At 39.2% G+C, this 21346-nt stretch overlaps 1 protein-coding gene across 1 annotated transcript; it reads left to right on the forward strand.

The window, feature by feature from the left end:
• The first annotated feature begins 898 nt into the window (after nucleotides 1-898).
• On the forward strand, nucleotides 899-17414 carry LOC140241978 (ileal sodium/bile acid cotransporter-like). The gene is made up of 6 exons (XM_072321722.1): nucleotides 899-1094; nucleotides 4902-5158; nucleotides 9196-9451; nucleotides 14301-14529; nucleotides 16152-16393; nucleotides 17098-17414. Exons 1-6 carry the CDS (start codon nucleotides 899-901, stop codon nucleotides 17412-17414), a joined length of 1497 nt encoding a protein of 498 aa, XP_072177823.1.
• Nucleotides 17415-21346: the final 3932 nt, after the last annotated feature.

Consider the following 21346-nt stretch of genomic DNA (forward strand, 5'->3'; position numbering starts at 1 on the left):
TCATTGACAATGACGTAGTCAAGTGTAAACTGAACATTGAAGGGCGGTTTTTGGCAGGGCAGTGGCATTGCAACGGAATAGTAGGCCCTATCAAAATTTTCAGTTCCTGCATTTTCTCACAAACGAGACAACATGCAAATCATCAATGACGTCTAAGACGGACCAATACACAAGGAAATGATGATGATGATGATGATGATGGTGACAGTTAAAATGATAAGAACAACAACACCATTTATTATGGTTATGGCAGCATCCCTGAAGTTGCCCCCTTTACCTTGGAAGTGCCCATCTATGATGATGTATCATGTTATGTATACTTGTTTTTATTGCACGGACTAACTGAAAAACAGCCGTGGCTGATGTTAGTACCATGATTGAATAAAATGAATGAATGAATGAGTGAATGTGAGTTTATATTGTGATCATTGTGATAATGATGATAATGCAGATATATTGTTCGTATCATTATCGTTGTTTTCAAAAGTGTCACCCGTAAGAATCATTGCTTTCTGTTATGTGAATAAAAAACGACGAGGATATTGTTTGCGTCAAGCGGAAAATTATGCATATTATAGGGTTACATTCTGCTGACAGATGCGGTTATAACATGACAGATAATAAGTGGTTTCGTGGGGGGAAATGACATAATAATCAGAATCGAGTGAACCTCGAACGATGGGGGAAACACACAAGGACGCTTCGATTTCGAACGAGAATGTGTAAAGGATGCCGAAGTTGTCCTTTCGATTACACTTTACAAGATTACTTCGGAAAACTAGAAACATGAGATTCTCTGATATATACAGACAATAAATGCGAAACGGTACTGTTATTGCCAACCATCATCACAAATTGATATTTGGTTTACTTTGTTTCACAGGTAGGATTTGTTACTATGTCAACTGCATCAAGTGCGTCCTCCACGATGATTCATATTTCACGCATTCCAGTTCTTGTCGGTGTCTTTCTCTCGCTCCTTGTGATTTTAATTCCTGTCAAAGTCTCGGCCGTTGACGCGACTGAGGCATCGGAACAACAGATAGCTCTCATAAATGTCACCTTTGACACGGAAGTACTTTACTTGACTGAGGGTGAGTATATAGAAGGGTAACGTAGAAAGCGATTGTGACAAAACACTTCTACTCAGTGGCGTACCGTGGGTCAAGACATTGGGGGGGCACCTCATGGCAACAACATTAGAATTGCATAACGTAACAATTAAATGCGAGCGAGCGGAGCGAGCGAGCTTGAAAATTTTGACATTTTACAGTCCCCAAACTGCCGTTTGTAGCTATATATGATAATATATGTATATATATATATATATATATATACATATATACATATATATATATATATATATATATATATATATATATATTTGCTTTGGAAATTAAGGGGGTTGCACCGGGCGCAACTGCTGGCAGTTGCTGGCAGTAACATCACGAGAATGGCATCACGGTTAAATGCGAGCGAGCGAAGCGAGCGAGCTTGAAAATTTTGACATTTTATGTTCCCAAAACTGCCGTTTGTAGCTATATTTTTTCGCTTTGGAAATTCAGGGGGGGGGGGGGGCGCACCGGGTGCAACTGCTGGCAATTACTGGCAGTAATATCACGAGAATGGCATATAACGGTTAAATGCGAGCGAGAGAAGCGAGCGAGCTTGAAAATTTTGACATTTTATGTTCCCAAAACTGCCGTTTTTTTGTATATTTTTTCGCTTTGGAAATTAAGGGGAGGGGGCGCATCGGCGCAACTGCTGGCAATTACTGACAGCAACATCAGGAGAATTGCATAGCGATTAAATGCGAGCGAGCGAAGCGAGCGAGCTTGAAAATTTTGACATTTTACAGTCTCCAAACTGCCGTTTGTAGCTATATCTTTTCGCTTTGGAAATTAAGGAGAGGGGGCGCACCGGGCGCAACTGCTGGCAATTACTGACAGCAACATCAGGAGCATTGCATAACGATTAAATGCGAGCGAGCGAAGCGAGCGAGCTTGAAAATTTTAACATTTTACAGTCCCAAAACTGCAGTTTTTAGCTATATTTTTTCGCTTTGGAAATTAAGGAGAGGGCCTGGGCGCACCGGGCACAACTGCTGGCAATTACTGACAGCAACATCAGGAGAATTGCATAACGATTAAATGCGAGCAAGCGAAGCGAGCGAGCTTGAAAATTTTGACATTTTATGTTCCCAAAACTGCCGTTTTTTTTTTTGTATATTTTTTCGCTTTGGAAATTAAGGGGAGGGGGCGCATCGGGCGCAACTGCTGGCAATTACTGACAGCAACATCAGGAGAATTGCATAGCGATTAAATGCGAGCGAGCGAAGCGAGCGAGCTTGAAAATTTTGACATTTTACAGTCTCCAAACTGCCGTTTGTAGCTATATCTTTTCGCTTTGGAAATTAAGGAGAGGGGGCGCACCGGGCGCAACTGCTGGCAATTACTGTCAGCAACATCAGGAGCATTGCATAACGATTAAATGCGAGCGAGCGAAGCGAGCGAGCTTGAAAATTTTAACATTTTACAGTCCCAAAACTGCAGTTTTTAGCTATATTTTTTCGCGTTGGAAATTAAGGAGAGGGCCTGGGAGCACCGGGCACAACTGCTGGCAATTACTGACAGCAACATCGGGAAAATTGCATAACGATTAAATGTGAGCAAGCGAAGCGAGCGAGCTTGAAAATTTTGACATTTTATGTTCCCAAAACTGCCGTTTTTTTTTTTTGTGTATATTTTTTCGCTTTGGAAATTAAGGGGAGGGGGCGCATCGGGCGCAACTGCTGGCAATTACTGACAGCAACATCAGGAGAATTGCATAGCGATTAAATGCGAGCGAGCGAAGCGAGCGAGCTTGAAAATTTTGACATTTTACAGTCTCCAAACTGCCGTTTGTAGCTATATCTTTTCGCTTTGGAAATTAAGGAGAGGGGGCGCACCGGGCGCAACTGCTGGCAATTACTGACAGCAACATCAGGAGCATTGCATAACGATTAAATGCGAGCGAGCGAAGCGAGCGAGCTTGAAAATTTTGACATTTTACAGTCCCAAAACTGCAGTTTTTAGCTGTATTTTTCGCGTTGGAAATTAAGGAGAGGGCCTGGGAGCACCGGGCACAACTGCTGGCAATTACTGACAGCAACATCAGGAGAATTGCATAACGATTAAATGCGAGCAAGCGGAGCGAGCGAGCTTGAAAATTTTGACATTTTACAGTCCCAAAACTGCAGTTTGAAGCTATATTTTTTTCGCTTTGGAAATTAAGGGGAGGGGGCGCACCGGGCGCAACTGCTGGCAATTACTTACAGCAACATCAGAATTGCATAATGATTAAATGCGAGCGAGCGAGCTTGAAAATTTTGACATTTTACAGTCCCCAAACTGCCGTTTGTAGCTATATTTTTTCGCTTTGGAAATTAAGGGCAGGGGACGCACCGGGCGCAACTGCTGGCAATTACTGACAGCAGCATCAAGAGAATTGCATAACGATTAAATGCGAGCGAGCGAAGCGAGCGAGCTTGAAAATTTTGACATTTTACAGTCCAAAAACTGTCGTTTGTAGCTACATATATATTTTTTCGCTTTGGAGGGAGGGGGCGCCCGATGCGCCCCCTGGATCCGCCACTGGTAGTCAATGGTGTCGGTTTATGTTCATGATTGGGGGTGGTATGACCAGCGAGGGGGCGTCGAAGTGACCAAGCGGGAGAAGGATGTCCAAAATCTGCACTTTACATAGAGCATCCCCTAATTTGTTTGTGTTTGTGAGTGTGTGTGTTTCATATAGTTGGAAAAGTTAGGAAATAGCCAAGGTCGAGTCTTATTATTGACAATGCAAGGCATTTTGATATAGACTAGTATGTAAAGCAACACTGCAAAATCAATGATCAAGCTTTGATAGCAAATGTGTACAACCTATATCAAACATCACATTGCGCAACATTGCAGCGACTCTTTTTGCCATTCCGATGTTCTGAGTATACACTACGCACATCCTGCTTGTATTCAAAATGCCAACCAGGAATCACACTGAATCACAATCTTTTGTCGTCTCCGGGCTTTTTGAACAATGTTTCACTATAATACCTCTTTAATTATATGGTTACAAGAAATCTTAGAAAAATATCTTTTTTCTTGATTATCCTTTCATGTCGATTTCAAAAGCAGTTTACTAACCCTTGAATTACCATTTTGGTAGTTTTTTTTCTTTTTTTTTTTTTTACCAGCGAATTGGGGGGGCACGTGCCCCCCCATGCCCCCCCGTAGTTACGCCACTGCTTCTACTTCACCTTCAACATCAAAGAAGTTGCGTAGTTGCTGCTCAAGCGAAGGCAGTATAACCTAAAAAGGTGGCTATCTGAATATTTTGATGTACGGTCATTTGAAAGCGAGTAACACATGAAATTTCAGGTATCTTTCTTGGCATATCAATTTAATCAATCCGATTGCTTGTAACTTGATGTGAATTGAGATTCAAAAAGGGATAAAACGACACTCACAACTAAAAGAATTAACCGCTTCCGCATGAGTTGCGGATGGTAAGGCCTAGAACTCTGAATGCTACATTCAGAGATCTATTTGATTGTGGGTGAGAGCTGGCCAAGAACCCTGTGACAATGAAAGTGACGCGCATGAAGTCCTACACGTTTATTTGCTGAGGTATAGAGAATCAACGTATATCAAGCCCGACACGTAAGAAATCGCTTGAAGAGTTCATCTGAGACGAAACGGGTACATCATGCCACTAATGGAATTAATGTTGAATTTTAGCATCGCTATTAAAACTACATTATTATGACACGTTACCAAATACAGAGTTAATGAACAAAATTTCGTATCTGCTTATCTTTTATTTGTTTATATTCCGATCTCACACATCCGTAATTGGTTGTACAGGGCGCGAGGAAACATTTAACTTCACGATTCTTCATTACCTCGACACCGAAAATGCAACGATTGCTTTCCAGAGCGCCAGCGACTTTGCTTTCAAGGTCGTTAACGCTTCCGATGCTACGATCGCGATTTCTCCAGCCGACGATTACCCGAAGACAATGAGGGTCACGTTACGCGGAAATCACATTTCGATTTCGGAGTTGTCCGTGTTGATGTCAGTGGGAGAGTCCGTCTTCGAGATCAGTACGACCACGGTCAAGGTAGGTGGGAAATTTTTAACTAAAAGACATTATCTAAAGTAAGTTTCTTCTTTTCCCTTCTGCCTCTTCTATTTTTGTTTGTCTTTATTGCTTGCTTGTTGTTGTTGTTGTTGTTGTTTTTGAATTTACCATGATAAGTTTTGCCTGAGAGTTCCTTTTTGGGGGCCTAAACTATAGAAGCTTTGCTTTTAAAGTCTGTTACACCACGTTATGTTATTTTCCCCCAGATACTGCTATCATTGTACAAAATTTCTGAGTCATGAGTAGAATGTGTTATTTCCTGTTAAATGCCACGGTTTCTCATTTCATTTACATCCTAGATATTTTGTTTTGTTTCATTAATTGGGTATAACTAATAGCAATGACATAGTATGTATACACAGACCACCCCTCTTGCTAGCACTATAATTGTACGTTTGATAAAAAGCAATTATACATCATTTTAGGTTAGTTTTAATTATTATGGTAGAATCAAAGAAACAAAATTGTAAAATTGTCACATTAAAATTCAAGATTTTTTTTTTTTTTTTAAACAAAACACTGCAGTTACTTCTCGGAAAGTCGATGAGATGATGAAATGATGGCCTCACAGGTGTCCCATTGACGCATATACACAGATCTCTTATGTTATACTTTTATGTGTCGACAAGAAATACAAATGAAATATTTCGTTGCATCAACATTTTGTTGTTGTTTAAAAGAACCTTCCATTGTTAACATTGGGAAAAGGTAGTAGTTGCCAGATCATTTTTTTTTTTTCAATATATCGATTAATAACATACCAATGGGTTTGCTGTTTAATAGTTGATGGCGTGATCAACCCAGCTAATTTGCATACATGTTTGCGATTGAAATTGCTATTCGTTTAAGAGAAGACAGTGTAACTTCCAAATTTCATAACTTTCCTAAATCTGGTCCAGTTTCCGAAGTGTTAACCATTTTTTAATTGTTCTGGTCGTATTCTATTCACCAATGTCAACGTGAATACGGTGTGCACTTTATTGCATTCTAAGAGTTTAGAGTTCCGTTTCCGTTTGCTTTAAGACGTCTTACAGCTGGCGTAAGGTCACTAACAATTAACAGTAAAGGGATTATGGTTTCAGTTGAAATGGGGCTGCAGGGTTTTTTGAGATAATGAGAAGCCTCTTGTGAAATATGAAAGAGTATACAATTCTAAGAATGGCTGAGATATCCAAAATAAAGCAATCCTAATAAAGGTGGGACCCACCTTTTATCAGGGTACCTTTGTTTTACTTTTTTTTGATATCTCAACCATTTTAGAACCTATCTTCATCAAATGAACTTTGAGTTCCTCTTAAAATCGTATGCTCTTTCATATTTCATGAGTTGTTTCTGATCATCTCACAAAAAGTTAAAAGCTGAAAAACCCACCACAACCAAAAATATATCATCCCCACAATTCCTCATGACATTGTACTGACTTGAAAGATGTTTCACTGATACATTGTCATGAATTCTATCACAGTAAGTCATCTTGTTCTCGAAGACGCTCGGCTGAGCTTCTGCGAAGCGTACCATGCAGCACAATCAAGGGTAGAATGAGCAAACGGGGGGAGAGTGATCTCGTATTGGTTATGATATCTTTTAGGGAGGCAGATACCAAAAGTTTTGATTAGTCTATCAATAGTGTTGCAGGGGGAAAAAGATGTTTCGCTCTAATATATTTCCTTTCATCCTATGCACAGAATACTTGTTCGTGAACAACTATATAGACTCATATAGACCCATACAACATGTTTTTTTTGTCCATCTAAGCCACTTACTTTGCCAAAAGAGCATAGACACACATTGTGCTTTATTCAAATCGTTATGAACTACATGAAACATTGAATCTCTTTCAACTGGGAATCGTTTTATCTTTTTTTTTCTTTTTTTTTTGCGCGGCATGTCATTCACGTTATTGCAAGTGGACTTACAGTTCCATATTGTGACAGGAGCTGTACTAGCTTTCATCACCTGTAAAGTTCAGAATGAGCAATAATAATTGAATACAGACAGGCGATAAGTTTCGTCAAATGTTCTGAAATCAGGAGTGGCATTTGCCCTCCTGAGAGAAAATGGGTCACGTACTTCGCACAAAGGTCCAAACCTCCGTCTTGACATCACGACGTACACACTTGTAGTCGCATGCATCATTCTCGTTTTAACCGAATGTCGGGCAGAGGCAGAACAGGGAAAAAAAAAAGGAAAAAAATTGCTGGTATCTAATATAAAGCGACTCTTACATTTTAAGAATAATTATTTTTCAGATATCTGATCTCATCTTCTATCCCAGTAGGACACGGCGGTATGGCAATTGCAAGCAACAACGCGTCAAAATGAAGAGAGCAAAATGCTGTTCGATTCAGAATCTAAATCTCAAGGGGGAAGGGAGGGAACAGGGATATCTGAAATATTTAATACCCGAACTGTTTATTAGCCATTATGACCAGTGAAAATGGTACATGTTAGAAGCCCTCCCCCCCCCCCCCCCCCCGCTTACATTGGAAGAATTTTACAGGGAAACTTTGGAAATTCATGCATGTTGTGATTATCTTCCCCCCATTGTCCCACTTTTTTGACCAGCCAAAAAAGTGTGTGTGTTGGGGGGGGGGGGGGGGAGGGTGCAGGCTGCGGTTCCGCGTCCCCTGCATGTTAAACCCTTTCCTCCTCTCCCCCTTCTCCTATACCAGTGTATTGATCCTTAATAGTGTGGAAAGAATGAATTCTAATCTTCTCTTTCTTTCTTCTTCTTCTTCGTCGTATTCTTCTTTATCATTTTCTCCAACTGTATTTGTTTTCCCTTCCCTTATTTGTTTGTTCTACTCCTTCATCTTTTCCTTTAATTTTCATCTCTTCGTTCATCTTCTTTCCTTTCCTTCCTGTCCTTCATTTTCCCATTGTTTTAGAACTGCCCCTTCTTAAAATCAGGTGTATGAAATAAAAACAACTAAAAAACCAGTTTGTCCACTTCTAATCAGCCCCTCCCCTCTACGCATTCTCTCTCCCTCCATCCCCTCCTCCTCTCCTCCCTCCCCTCCTCCTCCTCTTAGTATGTCCTCTTAGTCCCCCTCTCACGAAGTGAAAACCGCCCACGTTAGGATTTGACTTTACCCTCAAGCATTGTCATGTTGGTCTGCAAACCTTTGTCCCTGTTGTCGTCAGGGGGTAACGGGGTTAGCATCAAAATAACAAACAGTATAAAGTAACGCACACAGATATGCATAGGCACAGCCGAGGGGTCGAGCTGCTTTGCTATCACGTTTCCAATTGACTTAGATCTTAAATCGTGAGAAAAAACAGGGTAATCAGGAATTATACTACATTGCAGAAAGTTAGAGAATGCATGCACCGTCTTTAGCTTCAACTTGCAACGATCAGATCGTGGCTATTGTTATTTGTTCAGATAAGGTTTCGGTTACACGCCGTTCACATGACTTGGAGTGATGGGAGGAGCGATAACAGCGAAACTTTAGACGATCGTTGAAATTACAAGTTATTTTGCTTCATGTGGTTACAAAGATTGGCGACAAACTCGTATAAGACTGGCGTTAATGTAAGCTGACCTTTAGGGTGAAGTACAAGTACCCCCAAGACAAGACAAAACAAAACACACACACACACAAAAAAAAAAAAAACAGGCTAAAACCATTTGGACCTCTGCAAGTATGCATGCAAGTATGCCATTCTTGCTTTGTCCAAATCTTTCTTCTCCAAGCATTTGCCCATAACTGTCCGCCTCTAATTCCTACTCCTCCTCCTACTTATTCTCCACAATTCGACAGTATAACTGTGTTTCAAAAGCTGCACATTTTCCCTCAGTGGAACTCAACATGTTAGAATGCTAGAATCAAAGTCACTGCAAACCACTTGTTGAGTTTTTGCTTGTCTCTTTGTTTAAAGTTAAAGTTAACACAAGGACAAATCAGTACAGATCAAAACCTAATAAACAAGATTATTCAACCAAAATAATGACAAATGAAGGAATGTGTGATCGATACAAAGGATTGACTTGTTTATATATTTGTATTTGTCAGACGAATCTTGTTCCCAATCCGGTCTACGTCATCGTCAACTACGTCACTCTAGGCATCATCATCCTCAGTTTCGTTACCATGGGGATGACTATCGACTTGAAGCTCATCTGGGAGCGACTGCGGCGTCCCTGGGCCGTGCTCATCGGCATGCTGTGTCAATTCTTCATCATGCCTGCCCTCGCTTTCGGCTTGGCCAAGGCCTTCAGTCTCGACAGCGCCTCAGCTATCGGCCTTGTCCTCGACGGGTCGTGTCCGGGTAACGCCTCCATTTATATCAGGACTCGAATCATTGATTAAAAAAAATCGGATCACCTTAATTTGTCAGTGATGACAAATTACAATCTCTAATCTTCTTTGCCTCTTTCCCTATCTCCTCTCTCTCTCTTTCCTCACTCTCTCATCTCGTCCATTCCTTTCTCATTTTCTTGCACTTAGAAAGTTTTATTACATAACACGATAAAAATAGTTGCATGGAAACTGATAGACATCGAACCACAGGGTAAAAATCAGACGAAAAAAAAAAAGACATATATTTTTTTTTTTCTGTCGTAAATGGCCAGGACATCATGCCGTGGATTTTTATATCAGTATGGGGTTATAAGTTGGCATTAAAAGGAGAAAAAAAGTGGGGAACTCTGACCGAAGAAAGGCCTGGTTTTGTTTATCTATTTTTATGACAAATCGAAGAAAGGTACCGACGTGCCATGCAAAATTTAATGGTGACCTAACCAGGGAAAAATCAGTATTTTGAATATAAATTTGTCGAGTTACGACTTTGCTGTGCTTCGTTTTGTATGTGGATGTTGTAAGTTAGTTTGCTCATTAGCAGAATAGTGGAAAATTCATAAAATATATGCACAAATGCGAGTGTCTGGTGCCCCGGAGGCCTTAATAGTGAAACTGCATTAGTATTGTAGATTGGCAGCGTCTCAGTCGTATTCGATTGTTAGAAGTCTGCGAGCTTGGACATGTTCAATGCTCTTCGAAAATGAGTGAAAATCAATTTACTCAACAAGCTGAATGAAAGTTGCAGCCAAAGTTGAAAAGCCCAAGGTGGTACTAGGCGAGCAGAACCTCCTTGGACAGCCAGAGAGATGAAACTGAAAGGGCTATACGAGGGAGGGAAAAAACCCCACAGCAATTTGGTCTATCTTTGTTGAACTCAGAGGCTAGCACCAGAGACGTGATGTATCTCATGGAAAATGGTTTTAAGAGCGAAAGAGAACTTGAGAGTTGAGCCAGGAATACGATGTACATATAGCTATTCGCGTTGACAACATGACAAGTTAAAAAAAAATGCATGCGAGTCATACTTCTGGGACTATGTATCCAGAGGACTACATTTCGTCAATTCACACCATTGTGTCACAGGAGCCAAAGAAGGGAGTTCAATAAGAATACAATCACATTGGCACCGTGGAATGATGTGTTTCAATACTGATATTTTCTCCCTATTTCTTTTTTAACTTTGAATTTCAACAAAGTTTATTGTTTCTTCTCTGATTGCCATGAAACTCTATGTCATTGCCTATATTTTGATTTTCTTTTCTAAATTGTAATCATTTAAAATTCTTGCATCACCTTTCTCTTGTGTCATATCTCTAGGCGCATGTCAGTATTTGCCCCATTGACAGATCGCGCATCCCGTCATGTTTTGATAAACATGCAGTTATCTGAGCAATACAATAGATATACAATAATGTACTTCTGTTTTTTCACCTCTCTGGTATGCGTCAAAACACGCATGTTGGCAATGTAAAGCATAGTTTTCAAAACTCTTCAATGGTGCACAGACGTGTGTCTATACACTCCAAATAAGGATGTGCATAAAGTCTGTTTGAAAATAAGATTTTCTCTTGCAGTGACTGATAACGCATGACACCACCTGGTTCGAACCAGTCTTTTTTTTTTCTTTCAATCAAATTCTTTCGGGGTTTTAAAAAGAAATCATAGCAAAGAACAAAACTGAGGAAACATAAGGAAATATTTTTTTTTTTTTAATCGTACGCCAAAGATAGCTCGTAAATCACGCATTATGTAATTCTCATTTTCACTTATTACAATTTTCTGTTCCATATTCCACATTTCACAGGTAACCATAAAGATAACATGAAATTGAACGAGTGAATAATGTCGAATGCAACGAATAAGAGAATTGATATATGTGTTAATGTGAAATATGAAGAAGTTCCGCAGAAGCAATTCTTGTTCGTGGCGTATACTCCCAGAAACTAATTCAGAGTGAATTTTTACATGAAATTTATAGTGGTATAGAATGACAAATTATGAAGTGGGTAACTGCGTAAGTCGAAGAATAAAAAAAAAGAGAGAAAACAATGTGAAAAGAAATGGTTGTCCGTTACATTAACCAATAATAGAGCGGCGTGATCATTTGCGAGAAGCGTGATACCAATGCAGTGGAGGAAATGCAAAGTGTGCAAATAGCAAGCCCAGCAAGGTAAAGAAAATCGCACCCGATATGAATCAAGAAGAAAAAAATGAGTCTATTCTTAAATTCAAGGGGTGGTGATTAGATTGTTTCTCTCTCCAGATCATTCCAAAAATTGGGTCCTACGGAAGTAGGATCATACTTGTATAACTCTTTTCTGTATCAATAACATGGATCTTGTTTTACAATGATTTATTCATGCCAGAATTTCATAACCTATATAAGGCAATAAAAGAGTTGAATGCAATGAATGCAAATCAACTATTAACAAAATGAAAGAGAACGGAAGAAGCCAACGGGGCTGGTATATACATGTACACAAAGTTTGAAGTCACGAAGATCGTTTAGAAATCCATGTAACGGAATAAAAACATTTTTTTTTGTTTCCCTGCATTCGGTGAAAGAACAACACGTGGATTGTGGGAAGGGAGTTTGGTGGGGGTTACCTGGCTTTTGCTGTTACAACTTGAACCATACACAATTTCAGCGTTTACCCTACAGGTTTCAAACATTTTGCTCCCTTAACCTTGATTAGAAACATAATCATCAGTAGGCAAGTTTTTTGTTGAATTCCTCGTTGCTCTTCGTCATAACACCTGTCACATTCCTGTGTTGGTATTCGTGAGTCAAAAGTTTTCAAAACTTTTCAGTACCAACACCCCAAATAAGGCTGTGAACAGAGACTTTTTAGAAAGTGCATCAAATTTCAAATTACTTGGAATTATTGTAGGCAATAAACCTTCTTGAAAAGTACATTTGATTTTATTTCCAAGACTATTTCGCTTAAGATATACGCCGCGTGATTAAGAGATCAAAACTTCATATTCATAAAAAATAACTACTTATGTTATTGTCATGCTTGATATTTGCTTATCTCTATGCAATCATGGAATTTTAGCTGAAGACAATTCTCACCAAATCCAGACTCTACTGTTAATATGGAGATGGAAAGGTTTCCATGCCATTTGCTCTTTTCTCACACGTTCTGATATACATGTACAAGTAATCTACCTCGTTTGCTTCTAGCTGTTCAAAAACTACGAAGACTTGTTTTTAATTCAATTTGGGACAATATTCATGTCCCAATATTCATGACAATATTCATTTGTAGAGGGAGACAAAGTGAAGAAACTCGCATCTAAACCTTCATCCCTCTGGATGATATCTTTATTTCATTTGATATTCATGTACTCGTATATGTATTATGATAATTCACTCCCGTCAATTTTCGATTGCAATGTTCCCGAAATATCAGCCGTTACACAAATATCCTTTTCGGAGCTCTTAATCGGTTCTACTTACCTCTCCTACGAGGGCTATTAGTAAGAGCACATGGTTATGGCCAGTATTCTCGGAACTTTCTGCATAAAGATATCAAAATTATTCCTTCCATGTATTACTTTTCACGCTGTACAATTATTTCTCAGTGTATTCTACTTGTACAGGTCATTGTCTCAGCCGTAGTTGTAGGTCCATGCTTGTCTGTATGTTGCCTTGCTGTCATGTTAGTCTTCTCTCAAGTAGTTGTGTTGTCGTGCCTCGCATTTTTTTTTTTCCTGTTGTTGTTCTTCTTGGCCCGAATTCACGAAGGTGGTACAAAGGAAACCATGGTTTAAACCATGGACAAAATCTATGGAGCGCCAAGTGTCGCATGGAATATTTCGTTACGAAATCAGTCATTTCGTCAATGAAATGATTATTTTGTAACGAAATGACAACGTTTGGTAACTAAATGAACACTTCGTCCACGAAATGATAATTTCGTTAACGAAACGGTCATTTTGTCGACGAAATGACCAATTTCGTAACGAAATATTCCGTGCGACACTTGGCACTCCACAGTTTTTGTCCATGGTTTAAACTATGGTTTCATTTGTACCACCTTCGTGAATTCGGGCCCTTGTGTCTGTTGGGAAACTCCGTGTCTCTTTACTGGGCTTCCGAACATGATATTCCTGTACTGATTTCCTTCTTCAGAAGCATTGCCTTTCTGTAGGTCCGGGCTATAGGTCCCTTCTATTTAAGTACATTACGTATTGTTCGCTTAATGATTCATTGCAATGTTTTCCTATTACAATGTTTCGCTAATGTTGAATACTGTCTTCATCTCACATAGTATCCACATTCTTCATTTGCTACGTAAAATAGTGAAATGTATATTCACCATTCACGGGTTGTTGTTTTTTTCCAGAAAATGAAAACATTTTTTTTTTTTTCAAAATAAAACGCCGCCTTTACATTTACTGGTATAACACATGACACTCTCGTGCAGTGGTTATCCATCCTTTTTCTGTTTTTCATTTCATTTCATTTGTTTATTTGTCGCTAAACAAGATAGTAAAGAACAAACTTTTTTCTTCACATGCAACTATAGAACGTGCATCACGGTGTTGTTGTTGTTTTAAAGTAATCTATTGAAAGTAAATGGTTCCTAAAGAAGCCAGTGGGATGTTATAAAAGCAAATTTTGAAGGCGTAAAAACCATGGATAAAGCTATTTAGACCAATCAGAACTGATTTGTCACTCACGGAAGGCAAGTACAGTTAGATTTGGCTGGGGTGCTAAGAGGGGTGTTGATCATTCCTTACTGATTTTTGATACAGTATATCATATTTATGTATTCCACTTTTGTGAATGTCCTTGTTTTTCTTCTCAGGTGGGTACTTGAGCAACACGCTTAGCGTGATTCTCGATGCGGACTATGTACTTAGTCTGACGATGACCTTCTGTTCCAACGTCCTGGCCATGGGTATGATGCCCCTCAACCTCTTCATCTACACTACACGATTGACCGACGACAACGAGTCGCTGGACACACCCTTCATCGAGATCGCCATCCAGCTCATCATCCTCATCATTCCCATTGGTCTCGGCATGATCATCCGGTAGGTGGTTACCATGGTTACAGTCTCTGGCGTCTCCGTGTGCCAGGTTTTCACAAATTTTAGCAATTCAACCTGTGACATGCTGAAGTGTTGATGGTTAGTTGTTAATCTTCCAACGTTAAGTAATATCTTTAAACGCAGAAATCAATGGAAACCTTGAAAGGCAATGACGTTGTCCCCTAATCTAAAACTGCACGTAAGGCTGCGACTGGTACAGATTCGCAAAAGTAGGCCTATGTGTTTAAATGATTTCCATGCATGGCACTATTTCTTTCCTTCCTTCTTTTAGTCGATTATGATTACTGTGTTATGTGTGTGTGTGTGTGCGTTTAAGTATACCTCTTGAAAATAACTGCGTCTCTTGCCATAACCATCCTCATGTGATTTCTACACTAGCAGTGAGACTACAGATCACTGGCTACTGTGCAGCACACAATAAGCAGATAAATGTCGCACCACGACCCAGCACGATGAACCGGCGTAAAGCTTGTTTATCTCAGAGATTGAGGCATGGAGTGCTCGTTCCATTCTCTGAGAATTGATGTCTCTTGACCCCTGATAAAGAAAGTAAATAAAAGAAACACAACAACAACCAAAAGGTTCCACAAAATACACTCTATACTGACTTTAATGTCTTAATAAAATGCGTATAAACAGAACAGTGAATACTTAAAAGAGAGTTTGAGAACAAATAAAACAACATCGAAAAGTTTTATATTTTCAAGTTTTCCCGGAGCAAATGCAATTCATAGGTCAGTCACGTTTTTATACAAAGTAAATGTTGTGACATCGTCATTGTCTCACTAATCTCCTGATCTCGCACACAAAAAAAAAAATCAACTCAATTACACTGCGGTCATATTAACTGAAAGGGCCGAAATTCTGTTTTCTTCTTTTCAGATGACAAGAGCTTTAGCTATCAGTTTTTATTTTACCGCCTGCTCCCGTTTGGGAGATGTATTCATAATTATATGTAATTCACATCATTTCAATTAAATTCACTTTAGGTCCATCCAACAAAAGGTAATGATGAAACAATTAAAGTGTAGGCCTACGTTTGTATAATGATTTGTTGATGCTTAAGTAAAATGTAATTCTTAAACCTATCCCTTTCCTGGCATGTTGCCACGTTAGTCCCTGTCTGCAAACTGCTTTGTGGAATCCTCTCTCTGCGGTATCACCAAAATAATCATTTATGTTTTAAATTTTTCTTTTACAATTCTTTAGAGCATACTATAGACACAGAAATGAAACTCGGGTGAAGTTAAAAAAAATCACTTTCATCATTCAATCCCTTTGTTCAAAAGAAGCATTAAAAGAACCGCAAAGTTGAAATTAATCGTTTTTACAATGAATACAACTGATTTACCAGAAGAGTATCTGGGTTGCTGCTAGGAAAACTCCCATGATTGTTACTGCCAGTAATTGTGGTTTTTCTTTTAAAACAAACAAACCTACAAACGAATAAAACAAAACCTACCACTCGTTCAAATGTGTATTTCACTTTGTGAATGCTGTGTGACACATTGTGAGAGCCGGGCGCCTTTGAATGTTTCTACAGATAAATGGCGCTATATAAATGCTGTTTCATCCATCATCATCATCATCATTATCTTCATCAGATATAAGTGGCCCTCGATCAAGGACAAGGCGATGAAACTTCTGAAGCCAGTGTCCACCATTGTTCTAGCCATCACCTTGGCAACCAGTCTTCCCTTCCAGCTCTACATTTTCGCTGCTCCCTGGAACGTCTACGTGGCTGCATTCCTTCTGCCTCTCTGCGGCGCCTTTTGTGGGAGCGTCATTTCCAAGATCACGTGCATCAAGCCTAATGCCGCCATCGTCACCATCTCCTTGGAAACGGGTGAGTTTGACAGGGACGGGCTTTACTTCAGCATTGTCATGAATCGATGAAATATACGATTCGATGTTCATTTACTTTTCATCTAAATTTGTGAAAGTACTTGAGAGAGAATCTGTGTATTCTCTTTTTTCATGTGTGGGACACTTGCGTTACCACATATAAAATTAGTTCTGTGTATGAATGCGGATTTCAAAAAGTCAAGTTTCTTGCATATTATTATCTCTGTGGATTGGGATTTTGATTAGCGCTTAACTATATTCGATATCTACATACGAGTCAAAGTAAATCCAATGGCAAGTACAGATTTTGGTAGCACAGTCTTAGAGGGGAAATAAGATATGGGCAAAGCGAAATCAAAAGGTACTTGTAGTCTCGGAAAGTATTATAAAAGGCAAATCCTTCTCAAGCAGCGAAATGACAAGAATTCGTGAACTATGACAGATCTGTGCCAATTCTGGACATTGACACCAGTTTCCATTCATATTTCATTTTGTCGATTGGGCAAGTGAAACGAATAGTTACGGAATAACGTACACAAGTTATCAAGTGTATTCATACTCGAAATTGACATCGGTAAAATTTGTCCAGCCGTTTGTCACACTCTCTGGTCCCTCCCTTATCGCATAGTTATGACAAAACACACTAAACAGCGAAAATGTCATTTTTGTCTTGAATGATTGCATCCTTGTTGCGTTGCTGTGTAGGCGTGCAAAACGCGCTGATGGCTACCAGCATCATCTCGCTCTTCTACCCACATCCCGAGGCCGAGTTGGCGGCCCGCGTCCCGTTCCTCATCTTTCTCATGACGCTCTTCGAGGGCATCGCCATCGCGGCCATTTACCTGCCTTACAAGAAATTCTTCAAGAAGGACGACGGCGAGGAGGGCGACGACAAGAAGAAGACGATCAAGGATGAGAAGATGAAGGAGGTGTATGCCCCGGAGGAGATGAAGGAGAAGCGGAAAGAGAAGAGCGAGGAAGAGACAGAGCAGTACACCAACCCAGCCTTTGAGAACAACTGAGCCTTCTCGACAGGCTCCTCCATTCGACGTTAATCTCTGTAGACCCTCTCACGATTAAAGAAAAAAAAATCCAATTCAAAATTCTATAAATGTCATAAGATAAAGAATAAAATCCACGCAGAACCGTGCAAAATGACCAAAATTGGATAAAAATAAGGAAGTTATGACGTTCTAAAATTTATATTTTTTTTAAAACACTTCTTGATCAGTCCTTATGAATATTCAAATCAGCAAGTTGATGATCATGCTCTCACAATTTCTTATTCATTTCATATACAGAAATGACACATCTCCCTTATTTCTCATTCAGTTTTTGTCATGTTTGGAACGTTCTTATACCGATTTTTCTTTCTTTTGGAGTTTATTTATTTTTGTGGTGGATTTTCTCTTTAATACTCTGCCTAAAAAGCAGACGTATTACGCACATAGGAATGATACGGTCAGGGAGGTGGTTCTCTTTCCACCTCCCTGATGCGAGTACATTCAGAACAAATATAATAACAGAAGTACAGTGTACGTAACTATTGCGCGGTGATGGTATAGGAGAGCCAATATTATTGTCTAGCTTTCTAGATGGTAATTATTTGTATCATAAGACTGAAATGAAAAATATCGTATTAAACATGATTTATATACCTCACATTGTGCAAATCACACGATAATGTATCAGTTTTATCCTGCTTGAAAATGAGGAAATGATCAAAAGATAAATAATTGAATGTAAAATTACACTATATCATTTTGTCTCACGTACTATACACTTTTATCACAATGTAGAGTATAAGTAGAGAGAGAGAGAAAAAAAAAACAACAACTATATACCTCCTACATCCGTTAACAAAAATGTATACTGTATAAAAATTGTATGTCTGCGTAGGTGTGTGCTTTTATGTTTGTGTCCATCAGTGTGCTAGACCAACCTTAAACAAGTCGAACTTATGAATCAAAAGAATGAGAAATAAGTTAATAGATTAACGGAAAATTGAATATGAGTGACTCAATTCAGGCAAGCAATAAAAAGATGTATATTAGGCGTTGTTACTGAACAGTAACGATGGTATCTTAACCCTCTCACATGATAGGCCTACACAATGTTTGTGAACAATGAAGGCGTTTCGCGTAAAGTGACGCTCGTGTCTACGTTTTGAACAATAAGTGTGCATTGTTGAGACATGTATTGTCGCTTTCAAATGTTCGTAATTTCATCCCCCTTTGCATCTACTAGTATTACGGTTTTTTCTTTATCATTAGACTGCCTTTCCTTTCCTACCTAATCGACTAAAGTTCTATTGCGTCCGTGAAATAGATTTGTTTATATAATTACATAAACGCATGCGACATGTCAACCTTATACAGTGTAGACTGATTCAAATCTCAATTATGTTTTGTTGTATTATTTGCTTTTTAGGCTGAATGGAAAATAAATATTTTAGTCGATCTACAATGGTGTTGCAATTAACTGCACTAAAACTCATGGCATAATCCCCAGGACTTCAGCTGTATACGTTTTGCATACATGCTCAGCATATGGGGTATTGCAATCGGGATGGCAAAAATTCAAATAAGTTGCATGACTATAAATATCCATGAACAGTACTCGTGTGATGTGAATGATTGCGTAGAAAGAAGTGTTCAACGTCAGTGTGATTGAATCTCATTAACATTTTATTACATTCCACTGCATGTCGAATTCGAGTATGAAGGGTAATTCAGTGCAAATTCCATGTAAAGATCTTATAACGTAACAAACTGATTAAAAATTTCTGCTCATTGTTGCAGTTTTACGCTGTCTCTGTCAATGTATATCACATTGATTTCAAACTGCTGTCCCCCGTGTCTCTATTTGCGTTTCATCAGGTATCACAATCTTTCAACATATAATTATCATCAACACGTGTCATATACCAAGGATGTTCCTGAAGGAATTCCAATTGGCGTTAATTACTCAAACGGCTATCAGTATTAGGGATGCACAATAGAATTCCACAGGTGAATTCGTGCGTTTGTCCTCTGCGTTTGATGCCGCCATTTTTCTGGGCAATCTGAACATTCATTCATTTGAACGAGAACATAGTAATGCCGGGTATATTTTGCTTGATTGTGAAATGAAATTCACCCGATGATAAAACACATGAAATAAAAGTCAGTCCATTCCAGAAATATGCGCAAAAACTTAACCGAGATACATGCATGCATGTTGTGAAAGTGTTTGATACTATTACTCTCCTGGAAAGCCGATTTGATAACTTTTCCGATAAATTTCGGCAAATAAAACTGACATGGTACAATCTTCAAGAAGTTCTTATGTGTCAGACTAGTGTCCGGACATATCCAGTCGACTATTTCCATTTTTCATTTCATCAATCTTTGCGCAATTCCCATTCGCGCATCACCGGGTCTTTACCACTGTGTAGCGCTCATCTTTTAGAAGGAGCGGTGGCGAACGTGATTACCATGATAAAGAGGTATCTTCCTTAGAGAGTGACTAGTCATTATAAAATCAGACATGAATATTGTCGCCCGACAATTGTCTTTCAAAGGGAAGAAGACTATTATGACTTTATCTCTAGAATCCCTTTGGTCATACTTACCACGTCACGTACTTGTCCTTCCCAGGTGGTATAAACACATTGCATGAATACGAATTAAAGAATAAAGTACACATGTAACATAACAGGGAGGGTGTGGTTGAATTTAAAGTCTGAACACGTCTTAAGAAGATCCTGAAACGCAAATAAACACTCGACACACGAAAAGGTAAGGTTCCTTACAGTATAACATGTATTTTCAGGGTTCATTTAAACCCTTCAGGACCAACGCTTCAAAAACACCACTGTCATCTAATGGTTCAATGAAGTGAAGTCGCCTGTGGATTTAGTAGATTTAACCGTTTCGTCTTTACCAGCACTATTTGTGTGCACCGCGGGGAAAAAAACTCCACAATCCTCTGCACGGTGTGGTATGTACTCTGCATATAATGACAGAGAGAGTTCTATGCTGTGTCTCATTTTGGTGATCAACTGGATTTTACATGGGGCTTTTGCTCAAGACACCTGCCTGCTAATGCGCGAACTGCAGTCGCAAGCTCCGAGTCGCAAGCTCCGAGTCGCAGTAAGTGGACAAACAACCGAACAAAAGAAAAAACAAATTCAACCAGTGTGTGATGGGAATGACAAAAGGCGCCGTGTTCGTCGAAAGCAGTCTTTGCATTAGAACTCGCACTGTTTGGAATATAACCGTCACTGATTATCGGGCGAAAGCTCGGTACATGTACATAATAGTCTCGTGGATAGGACACCTGTCTCACAATCAGGAGGTCGTGTGTTCGAATCCCACCCTCGTATGCATGGTCCATGATTTTTGATCATGACTACTTCTCAAAACACTTAATAATCCATGTTAATTTACGTCAATGAAGGACAATTTGTCAATCCGTTGTTGTTTGTATTTGAAGGTATCTCTCTTTACCTTAGCCACAAGAAACACACAGCATTTGCCAGTAGTTTGCAACTTGTGAAACAAAGTTTTTCTTTTCCTTTTGTGAAACATGGTGTAATCATTGTATTGCATGCTCAATAGGTTCCTTGTACCCAGTGCAATGAATGGTATTAGCAGCCTAACAAAAAGCGCTCCTTATGTTACTTCAAAGAATACAGTGTAGGGGCTGCTGAATATGGTAGAGGTGGAATGGTGGGAGGCAATACACTCTTTTTGGCTGTTCAAAGAAAAAAAATCTCAACAATCGAGTAAGAATATCCAAATACTGGTAGAAAAAAAAAAAAAAACCATCATGTCATTTCAATTTAGGTAAAAGTACAGTTGTTCTCCGAATCTTTACTGCTGTGATAATCAAGTACCATTCTCTCTCTCTCTCTCTCTTTGTATCACATGAGATTTTAAACTGTATTTTTTTTTGTGTGTGTGTTTGTTTC

The sequence above is a fragment of the Diadema setosum genome, chromosome 18 (genome assembly GCF_964275005.1).
Source record: "Diadema setosum chromosome 18, eeDiaSeto1, whole genome shotgun sequence".
NCBI lineage: Eukaryota > Metazoa > Echinodermata > Echinoidea > Diadematoida > Diadematidae > Diadema > Diadema setosum.

What these genes read in the sequence shown, in the direction of transcription:
- LOC140241978 (XM_072321722.1), top strand. Translation starts at nt 899, where the DNA reads ATGTCAACTGCATCAAGTGCGTCCTCCACGATGATTCATATTTCACGC. An exon ending in AGTACTTTACTTGACTGAGG is followed by an intron (nt 1,095 to 4,901) that starts GTGAGTATATAG and finishes TTGGTTGTACAG; the next exon opens with GGCGCGAGGAAACATTTAAC. An exon ending in CACCATCTCCTTGGAAACGG is followed by an intron (nt 16,394 to 17,097) that starts GTGAGTTTGACA and finishes GTTGCTGTGTAG; the next exon opens with GCGTGCAAAACGCGCTGATG.